The sequence below is a fragment of the Clarias gariepinus genome, chromosome 12 (genome assembly GCF_024256425.1).
Source record: "Clarias gariepinus isolate MV-2021 ecotype Netherlands chromosome 12, CGAR_prim_01v2, whole genome shotgun sequence".
NCBI lineage: Eukaryota > Metazoa > Chordata > Actinopteri > Siluriformes > Clariidae > Clarias > Clarias gariepinus.
In genome coordinates this window covers 11,063,068-11,074,107 of record NC_071111.1, presented here as the reverse complement: position 1 = coordinate 11,074,107, position 11,040 = coordinate 11,063,068, and the positions used below count along the sequence as shown (strand labels likewise).

General features: G+C 42.3%; 1 protein-coding gene across 2 annotated transcripts in view; it reads right to left on the bottom strand.

The window, feature by feature from the left end:
* Positions 1 to 1,296: 1,296 nt before the first annotated feature.
* net1 (neuroepithelial cell transforming 1) overlaps positions 1,297 to 11,040 on the bottom strand; it is a 28,670-nt gene continuing 18,926 nt past the window's right edge. The window contains exons 1-9 of one of the 2 annotated variants that reach the window (XM_053508553.1): positions 7,546 to 7,879; positions 5,013 to 5,288; positions 4,447 to 4,509; positions 4,227 to 4,323; positions 4,062 to 4,138; positions 3,715 to 3,972; positions 3,449 to 3,619; positions 3,104 to 3,290; positions 1,297 to 2,985 (exon numbers count right to left, since the gene is read on the bottom strand). In XM_053508553.1, coding sequence (XP_053364528.1) covers positions 2,594 to 2,985; positions 3,104 to 3,290; positions 3,449 to 3,619; positions 3,715 to 3,972; positions 4,062 to 4,138; positions 4,227 to 4,323; positions 4,447 to 4,509; positions 5,013 to 5,288; positions 7,546 to 7,635 — 1,611 coding nt within the window. In that variant the 5' untranslated portion in view covers positions 7,636 to 7,879 and the 3' untranslated portion in view covers positions 1,297 to 2,593. Of the gene's footprint in view, positions 2,986 to 3,103; positions 3,291 to 3,448; positions 3,620 to 3,714; positions 3,973 to 4,061; positions 4,139 to 4,226; positions 4,324 to 4,446; positions 4,510 to 5,012; positions 5,289 to 7,545; positions 7,880 to 11,040 lie in introns of those variants that run through there. The other variant, XM_053508552.1, reaches the window with a different exon arrangement.

Here is an 11,040-nt window from a genome sequence, read left to right as displayed (position 1 = left end):
TTGAAAACTACTGATTTATTGATGATTGCATTGATTATTTCTTAGTAACCGTCTGCTCAGGTTCACAGGGATGTAAACAAGGTTAAAAAATATCGTTTGTATTTTGGACAATTCCACTAACTGATCAAGCACGTATATAATAACTGTACTCATGAACAACAAAATTTTCTGTTAAATAAATTTTAACAATTTTTTTTTTTTTTTTTACAAACGTAAGCATTAGAAATTCTATATTCAGACAGCATTGACAATGATGTCGTGTTAACATTGGCATGCCAAGCTGCATCTAAACTCCATCGAATAGTGCAATGACTTAACCTTGGAATACCAGCAGCAGCAGTAGTGGCAGATTTTCTCAAATGACGCTATCAAGTTAGTCTGTCTTTCTTGGCGTTGTCACTCTTGTCCTTCCAGACCTAGGGCAATCAGCAGTGGAGCCAGTTGTTCGGAATCTGTTCCACAGCCTGGAAATGGTATTCCTGGCAACGTCCACCCGTCTGGTGATGTCTGCTTGCGTTGTGAACCTGATGTCCCTCTCTCTCTGCTGGTATTGCCTAAACAGGGCAGGATAGTGTAAAGGCAAAATCTGAATCAGAATGTTTTTCTTACTTTTGAAACCAAGACGTAATCATATGGCAAATTTCAGGCATGTGCTCAGCGCCACCTAGAATGAGTTCGATTATCCATGATCAAAGCAGCACTCTATTGAACATGATCATTTTACCTTGGAAACTGTATTATGAATTAATTTTTTTTTTTTTTAAACAAAGAAATCTGTATAAGTTTGAGTGATATAGCTGAGGTCAAGAAACTTTTGGAGCCAAGTAAGTACTTTAAACCCTCATCATTAAATCCAGAGCCTATTTCAGAAACACACTGGATGGTGCAAGTCTGTCATAGTGCCTGATGTAAATACATTCACACCTGCCAATCCACATATCGGCATGTTTTCAGTGGGTGGGATGAAACTCATGGAAATGGTGAGAACCTGGACAGAAACTGCACTCAACACCAGCTTAAGATCAGGGCCTTCAGAGTAAACAGTTTATTTGGATTGTAATTAGATTGTTTTTGGGTTTTGATTAATCTGACCAGTCAAATAGGCTAATAGTATGCTCATGAATAAATATAATAACTTTGATAATAAGTTGTAATTTCCCCCACTGTATAAATAAAGCCTGGCTAGACCTCATGGCATCCCGCTTGATTCCTAAAACCAGGCATTTGAGGGTTCTAAGTGTAGGGTAGGCAGTAGCTGATTTTGCTGTTGACAAGAAAGAACAGAAAAGGCAAGACTCGTTTTCAGATGCATATCTTACACAGATCTTTATTGTCCCTTTAATTATGTTCTCTTTATACAGGAAACAGATTTACAAGCTCACATCAGACTTCAAACATCAACACATCTTTGTCTTTTATACAAACTATTCTATTCTTGTGACTTTTTTCCATCCAACATTCATTTTTCCCTTTCTTTCTACATGCTTTTTTTCTTTCGTAAACACCACTCACTGGTTTTTCACCAGTGAGGCCAACGCTCGTGCTTTGTTCGGGATACTACGATAAAACACAACGAAAAACGTGTGATTACGCGCAGCATCTAGAATCAAAGTCGGACTTTTCTTTCCCAATGCAATTCAGAATTCTCATAACCAACATATCTTAATCCCTCTTATAACATACATAGTTCCTCGCCAGCGATTTTCGGTGAACTCTTCTGTTTATACAAGCATTTACACGCCATCGTACAAGTAAAGCTCCATGCAAGATGCTACATTGAAAATTCATCAGATTCCTGTCGGGAGTTAGCTTTCTTTCTTTCTTTTTTTTTTAAAGAAAAAGAAAAAGCCAACATGGCTCAGTTTGAATTTTACATGAGTAAAATAAAATACCACATATCCTGATCTTGACAGTGTACATCACAAATTGACTTAATTCTTTTGGTTTTTAAGAACAACAAATAGATTTAAATTAATGCTGGTTTTCCGAATCATGTACAATCCATATAGCAAAGTGTCGAGCTGATAAAACAACAGATACTGATTCAAGAGGAATGTCCTGAAATTCAACACCGCCCGTAGACTTTTCTTATTTTGATTATTGCTTTTCTTGGTGGCTGTTCTTTTTCCTCTTACTGAAGATTTTTTTAGCTGAAAGCTACAGTGCTGATTCAATGAAAAAATAAAAAAAAAACAGAAGAAAGAGCTACAGTAAAATTTTGATTTGGAATATATATATAAAAAAAGTTTACATTTAATTACAAACCAAATTAATAATAATAATAATACAATAATACCAAACTAACAGTAAACAGGGCTTGTGTGTTCTCATGCTCACTCTCGGACACGAGTGAAAGCGTGCACATGTGTGTTAAACATAAATGCCGTCAACCCTTGAATACTGCGTCTCCCTGGTTCGGATTTGCGCCCCATGAGTTGTCTTGGAGTGTGTGTGGGGAGATTAGAGAGGATATAGCTGCCATTGGGGACAGTAACACAAAACACTGCTGCGGAACCACAGGGGTCCCAAAACACACATAAATACAAGTCCGCTCTGTGCCGAGCTTATAGTCCATGTAGAGCCTGAGAGCTCCCTATACCATGGTTTCCTTCCTCTTGCCCAGAGAGCAGAGTATGCGCTTGTCTTTTTTAGATTTCCTTGGCGAGCTAGACGACGTGGGCGACAAGGATGAGGAAGACGACGATGACGACGAAGAGGATGATGTGGAGGTGGTGGAGGATGTGGGGCTGGGGGGCTCAGGGCTTTGAGGCTGGTTCTCGTCGGTCTCCTCCATGTGGACGATTGCGGAGGCTGTGGAGGCGCAGCGTTCAGAGCAGGGGTCAGTGGAGACTTCACTCTGGACGACCGACATGGCGCTGCGCAGACAGTTCAGCCACTGCTGCTTGTGGAATATGTCGTTGACTTGAAGGGTGTGTGACTGACCCTGTGCCTGGTCCTGGAAACGCACACGGAAGATGTTCTTGGCTGCAAGACGACAAAGTGATGTTAACAGGTGCTGCCTTTTTTATTTTATTTTATTTTAAGTCATCAAGCCAGCGCTCGTAAAATCATCTCTAATAACAAAACAAGTGTTGAGGTTTACCTTTGTCGGAGTTGCTGAAAGCTCCTCTGAAGGAGCCGCCCATGCGAACATCTCCGTCCTGCAGGTCCTCCAGCACCAGGTCCTGCACTGGAATGGGCTGACGGTACACCTGGAAGCACTGGCGTTCGTTCCGGACCACGGGCCGTGTCAGTACCAGGACTTCAGTAAACAGGAACACGTGTAGCTTCTGCAAAGAAACGCACAAGGGTTTGGTTAAAAAAAATGGCTACACGGATATCATGAATAGAATGAATCATGGGTCAAAGTGTTAGTCATAACTGACATAAGATCTGTTTAAAGAGCGATAAAGTTTAATGGCAAAAAGTGTGAACGTGCGCGACTCACCGTGCCACTCTTGTTGCGCAGTTCGCCATGGCAGAGCAGGCTCTTGCACTGCTCTATGCGTGGATCTTTCTGTTTGTCTTCCAGGTACTCCAGTTTATCTATGTAGTACTGGCACTCCGACTCGCCTTTCTTCATGTTTATGTCAGAAAGCACACCTTGAATAATGCTGACCTGTGAATGTGCAAACACACACCATTTCTTAATTTCTAAGAATACTCTACAAATATAAGTGTGTTTGTGTGAAAATCTCTCTCAAGTATACTTACAGCTTTCTCAAGGCTGGCAGTGTCTGGGTGTTCAGGTGGTGTATGTCTGAGGATCTCCTTCAGCAGAAGCGGGTATTTGACCAGCCGTGATCGGGGGATGTCGAGGAAGCTCCACAGGTCCAGCTTTCTGCTGAAGGGTGACTCAAGGCAGCGCTGCAGGAAGTCTTGCACTTTTGGATCCTGCTTTTTCTGGTCCAGCAGGGCTTTGGCTGCCAGCTGGTTGCTGCAGTATGCCCGGTATGCATTCAGTCTGGGCAGCTATAAGAGGTAATAGAGGGTCATTAATTTAAAGTCACACGAAAAGAGACTTCTATGAACACTGAAGGAAAAAGAAAGACGAGTCTTACCCAGTCGACTACAATCTGGCCGATCTCTCCGACTGTTCCATCGGGGCCCGTTGCTCTGGCTAGCTGCGCCAACAAATCTGACAGAAGAACAAGAAGAAGGTGTTAGGTGCCCTGAATGTCAAACACGAACCCAGTCAGATGAGAGAAATGGATTGTTGTGCTCACCTTCATGAAGTGGGATGTAAGCATCAAGATCTCCAAAGATGGCAGTAAGCTCTTCTTCGGACATGATCGATAGTTTCAACATGGGGTCGTGGTATGCCTGTTAAAAGATAAAGCCGATCAGTTTATAACAGTCCCATGGTAACATAATTCAGACTAAGTACTGCTAAACTCAACATGTTACACAACGTTTGCATTCTTACAAGTGTTAATCAGTACTAACCTTGCGGGCAAGCTGGAGGTCCTCGATCAGGTCATGCTCACCTCGAGACAGCTCGAATATTGCCTGCGTAATTACACACAAAAAAAGGAGTTATTTTGAGCATGGTACATCTGCTGCCAAAACAAATGCCAAGAATCCTAAGTAATTTAGATTTACGCTGGCTTAGTCTGGTTAAACTAAATGTTTTTAGTTTGCAGATTCAGATTGTGCTATAGAAGCTTCTCTTAATGCTTACTGGAAATACTGAAAAGACTAAAAAGACTCTTGGAGAGGCCCATGTCTGTGTGCCCCACCACCAAGACTGCTAGCTTGGTGATGTGATGCACAGATGTGAAAATCTAGTCGAGACGCTCCATTTCCAGTCGTTTCAGCCAGAGTACACACCGAAAGAATTTATTAAAAAAAAAAAAATAAATTAAACTAATTAGGAAGCACCAGGAAAGCATTCAAGCCAAGAGCCCTCAGGGTTTAATAAGTCAGCCCAGTCTGATTCAGTATTGTCTCAGACAGGGTGGATTTACTAGTCTGAGTTGCCATCTGTTTTTTCCAGCTCTTCCTGTACTCACCTCTTGTCTCTTTATCTCCTTTGTGGAGAAGGCTCCTTTCTGGTGCACATCCAGGGTTTCGGACCAGAGGGTGCTGTTACGGCGCTTGGGTGGTGTGGGTGCTGCAGCCTTGCTGCCTGCTTTTTGCTGGGGCACGCCCGGGGAGCGTCCGTCACCCCGCAGTGAAGCCTGCAGGGTCTGACCGAAGCGCCGGACGGCCCCATTCTTCACGGGGGAGATGAGGTTCGCCAGTGAGGTGACTCGGCCCAGTGGCCGCACACGCTTAGTACTGGGTTCCTGTTTATGACAGAGAGGGGAAAAATACATTCATTATTAAATTGCTTTTGACACAAAAACATTTATAGCACTGATGTGATCAGAGGTAAGCTATGCTCTTAAAAAGAAGGCTTAACTATTCACCATACTTTTTTCTTAGAATCCCCTAGCTAGAGGGGGAAATGATCGAGTAGAAGGGGAGATTACTGAGAGGTGGATTTGGGGTCAGACTGGCTGGCGTTTCTTGGGCTACAGAAATTAGAGCCTCTAGAGGCAACAGCTGTTGGACACATCATGAGGGAGTCCCCTCAGCAAGAAGGAAGCACAAAGGCTTCTTTCTGCCTGCTGCTATGGAGTTCAGGGGGTCTATGAGCATGTGTGGAATGTACAAGACCCCTGTTCTCAGCTGTCTTTAAAACACATGCTCTAACTGCCCTGTTTGTCTGTTTAATTCACTTACTTGTCTTGTTCAACTAACCCAACAGTTCATAATCCCCTCTGAATGTATACCTTCCTTTCTGGCGACCTGTAAGTGAGGGCAGGGGAAAAGACCCAGGTCTGATAAACATTGCACGCTTATTTGCCGAACCCCCCACGTTGGCAGTCTGTCTTTCCTCCTTTTCTCCCTTATAACCCTCCAGTGCGGCTGACAGCCTCGTGTTCAGACAGGCCCTGCAGGCCTCTTGCGTGAGAGGGAGAAGCACACCTGAACCCCTGTAAAAACAGCAATTCAGCCCCAAACCATAACGACTGGGACTCAAGCCAAACCGTACAAACCGAAGCAAAGAGGGGGAAAAAAAATCAAAGCAAAACAAACCTGACAAGGTGATTTCATACTGGCAGACCCAGCAGGATTACTTTATACCATAATCACAGTCCCGAATCACTCAAGGGCTTTCGGGCCTGAAAAAAATGCTCTGTGCGTATATCTTAAAAGCATGATTCAGACAAATTACTGTGTGTACTCTTTTTGAAAGGTGCTATTAAATATGGATGCCTGGCTTTCTCCCCAGTGAGGGAGAGAATGAGACTGTGTTCAGTTTGGCACAGGAAGTCTAGAGAACAGATCCACCATTCAGACTCGGACTGCTTTAAACAGCTGCAAAGCAGTTCTTCTAGTTTACATTATGCAGAATGCCATCTGAGGTAGCGTTATGCTTTGCTAACCGGGACCACCAGAGGACTACTGTACTGCCGGACTATGTAATCCGCCTCTGCTGTGGCAATATTCATGGGAGACCACAACCAAGCATTTCATACTGTGTTTCTTCTAGGAAAAGTTTGATGGACAGTGATCCTGCAGCCAGGTGGAAGGCTTTGTGTTATTTACTTTTATTTTGAGATGGCTGAGTAAATTAGAATTGAATCGCAATCCCCTTGCTGAAGTTAGCAATCTTACACAATCTGTGTGCTAACCATACCACTGTAGATTTCTCAACAAGCAGGCAGGCAGGACTATTTCTGACTTTGCTGACTGGGACACGACCCCTTCAAAACAGAGCTTCGAAGCAGGAACTGGATTCACAAAGCCCCGAGACTAAATTACAGTACAGTAGGTTGAGATTGCAAGGTAAGTATTGTTGGGGGAAGGACAGTGTGAGAATCCTCGGGCTCCCCTGCTGATAGACAATTGGCTCTCAATACAGACCACATTGTTAAACTGCTGATTAAAGAAGAAGTGGTGGTGAACATATGCCAAAAAAGGTATGTGGAACAGATTAAGTCAATGAACAATTTCTGAAATGTCTCATTCACAATTCTTTTCAACTTCCTATTCAGATTTCCTGGCATGTCAGCCACTTCTCCCTTTTCACTTCCGAAACAAACCGAAAAAAGGGGAATAAGAGCCCAAAGAAGTTGCTCTTATCTAATCCTGCTTCCCCATGGAGTTTGCCTGGGGTTAGTCACACCTAAGTCAGGGACTACTTTTCTCTGTGAACTGCTGGAATGCTTTTATTCTCAGTGTGTGTGCAGCACACACGCAGCCCTTGAGGCCTTACCAGGGTCTGCTTTACCTGCTCTTCAGGTCTGCAGTAGTTCATTATAACTGCTTGTTCAGGCACATCCAGCTTGTCAAGGCTGACCTTAAAGGCAGAACTACTCAAAACAACCATTTAATCTTGCGGACGAACTTTGCACGCACACCTTGGAGAAACACACCTGTAGCACTTACCAGGGCAAAGATCTCATTCTACTGATAACATTCTAGGTCACAAATCGTATGATGTAATTTGCAGAGAAAAAAAATGCTTGACCGTTGAAATTGTACGAGGCTCACCTCAAGTTCTTTGCACACTTGGTTCTGATAGTCTATTTTCTGTAGAGTCCGTTTGATAGGCACCACACCAGGTTCATCGTAAGCCACCATTTCTTTGAATAAAATCCACGGGTAAAGGTCTGCTATTCCCAGGAGGTTATCCACAAAAGTAATCCGCAAGAAAGAGAAAACTTTAAAAAAGTAACAATGCAGTCAAAGGGTTTTTTTTTTTTTAAACAAAAACACAACCCTTCTTAGTCCACCTAATACTTCATTGTCAGCGGTGCTGCCTAACTTCTAATCTAAACGCACACTCGGTGTGCTCTCTAAAGCTCTAACTTTGTTCTGCTGGATGTGGGAGGGAAGGAAACTCAAATACTCTGTGTGGGAGGGACCAGAGAGTAAACCCCGCCCATTTTAAAGAGTTAGGGGTGGGAATAATCAAAGCAACCTAAAACAGTCAGAGTCCCCTGAGCTGTCCTCTAACTTTTCTTTGGAATATTTCTTGTATCACTCAAACGTCATGCCATCCAGAGAATTTATTATGGAGAATCCATCAGATTCAATTGACGCAATTTAGATTTACTAGATTTATTGCAGTGAATGTGGTAAAGTGTTTCCCTGAAATTGTACCTTTTCTCCAAATCATTAAACATTCAGTTTGATCATTAAGTGCAAATTAATCACATAAATTGTGAAATAAATTTCTTGAGTTTAGACTCTTAAAGATAACGAAAAAGCAACTGTTTCAGTACTGGCAAATCATTTTTAAATAAATCAAAATTATGCAAAAAATTATGCAACCATTTCACACTTCTTTGAACAGGTTTCACTGTTTACAAACATAAAAATGAATTTTCCCCTTCAAGTTGCTAACCAGTGAGAGATGAAAAAGGCAATGGAGCATATCGTAACGAAGTGAGAGGGAGTCCTGTGTGGGTAAAAGCGGATTAGAGTGGCAGTCTCTTTGAGGTGTTAAAGCTGTGTGTCTGTACTGAAGCAGGGAGTCGTTATCAGGTAGGGGGGGAAGGGAGCGATGATCAATAGAAATATCAGTGAAGAGGTAGGGCTACAACAACAAACACAGCTCGCTGGTCTCTGTCTCTCTCTCTGAATTGATTAAAACAATAGGAATCGGGCTTACGGGTAACACCAAGTTTCGCAGTACAGAAGTGAGAAACTCAACTGGGCCACAAGAAAACAAAAAGCAGAAGACAACTGAATAACCAATTCATCTACATCTGTATGGAGGACATGAGTGACCCCTGAGGTGTTCTGCACAGACAGCCTAATTCCTTTGAGTATGCGTTTACTGCTTGCCTTTTTCCCATACAGCGAGGACTATGAGCTTCAGCTGTGCAAATGGACCTGTGCATTGTTTGTGCAAGGGTTTGGTGTAAAACGGTGTAAATAAGGCTTCTGAATGCGTCCTGAGCAAATGGAGACACGGTGGTTTAGTGTCCGCTTACCCCGCTGTGTCAATAGTGAAGTGTGAAATCTTGTGTTTGCATGGGAAGCTGCTCGAGGGGTTTGGGGATTTAAAACCGAGAACAGGTTTTTAGCCAAGAGTGCATCAATTTGCTCTTGACTGTCAGTATTTTTATTTTTTGTTAAGTACATGACAATGGATTTTTCAACCTAGGGTGTTGATTCTTCAACCATGTGCATGCCTAGTCAGGCTGGCGTAGGACGGCAATGTACGTGATGGTACTGTTTTGACGAGGGGTGTGATGGACATTTTGGACAGCAGACAGGGCAGAACCTGCAGCGTGACCTGTTCTCTGCCTCCTACACGGCAACACCCAGACAGCTGGAGAAATAGGTGTGAAACACAAACATGCCGACTCTGCAGCACTCCTCCTCAGGCACACGCATGTTTGAGTCACCACATTAGAGCTCGGCAGAACCAGACTGAGCCATCTGTTGCTTCAGACGTTTTTTTTTTTTTTTAAACGCTTTAAAAGTTGTCAATTTTTTTATTAAACGGTTAATCCTTCATTTACAATTAATTGTCATATAGCTAACTGACCTAACTTGATTAGTAAAAAGAAAGGGGGGGTTACTGAGAAATTATTTTGTGTTTTAAATAAATATTCCAACACTTTATAAATAAAGTACAATAAATACAGAAAATAAACGCCCTGTAGCAACCAACCTTTATTTCTCAGTAAAATTCTGTCCAGCTTTGTAAGGTAGTTGGGGTCAGAGTGCAGAGTGTTAGTACCCTAGTAACCCCACTGTAGGATCTATCCAAATGATGGAAACATAAGCACTTTTGTAAGTTGCTCTGAATAAGAGTGTCTGCCAAATGGCTAAATGTGTGGAAGGCAAAGGTCTATGAACCGACGGGGTGAAAATTGCTTATCCGCCGCAGATCAGGTCATTTATTTAACAGAAACTGTGTCTAAACTAAAAAAAGAGTTCAGAACTGAGGGTCTTGCCCCCTTTGAGTTGAGCTGACTGCTGCCCTCTTGTGGTGGTCAGTTCAACTTATAATAATCTTAACCATTTTATTTAGTTGACATTTGTCTAACTGAACTTAACAGGCTGTTTAAAGGAATGGGTATAGCCATTTCTCTAATGCAATTGCTATACGTCTCGTCACCAGAGACATCTGATTCAGTGTTAATGATTCACAGAGCCTCCTTATTACATTAGTGCAGTCCAACTCCATACTAGACCACAAATGCTAAAAAACAAACAAAAAAAAAAAATAATTGCAACCATGGTGATGTTACAGGACTAATCATAAAGGAGTGGAGATCATACGCATGGTTTAACAGGACACCTGCTTTCAAAACAGATGACTGCGTAGATTGAGATTTTTTAGCAGACAGGATGAGCCCACGTCCTACACGGTCACAGGGCAAGTCTGTACAATGTTTGTGCTTGTTTGAAAAGCTATTAATGCAAAGAAGCTCTTGTTCTTCTTCTGCTTTTAATCTAAACTTACGTTTTCCCAGAAATATCCGTCTTCCATTACAGATCCAATTTATGTTCACATACTACACATAAGCATGAATCATATCTTTCTTGTAAACAACCAGTGAAGATCTTCCCATATTTATGATTACTAGTCCTGCCTACGCCATCCGGTTATGAGGTGCGAAAGTGAAAGCAAACACACCCTGCAAACAGGAACTGAAGGGAAAAGGTGTGTTCATCATCAACTATAGATCCTATAGAAGTACTTTATTAGGAGCTTAGATGGATACAGCAGATGGATGCATAGATAGATAGATAGTTCCTAAAGAAAATTCCAGAAGAGCAGAAGAAAAGCAAAGGTTCATATTTTTGATGCATAAATGTTATTCGCTTTACAATGCTGTGATGTATTTAGAGGTCAAGCTTCAGACTCTCTAAGCCTCACCTCACAAGGCAAGATCTAGCTGATGTAGATCCATTTTTATTGTGTGGGTTATTCACTGTACAGACGTCAGAGAATGTTAACCTCAATGGGCCTAAATGATCAAGTTGGTCGTAAACAGATTTATGGGGAAACTAAACTGTGCGAAG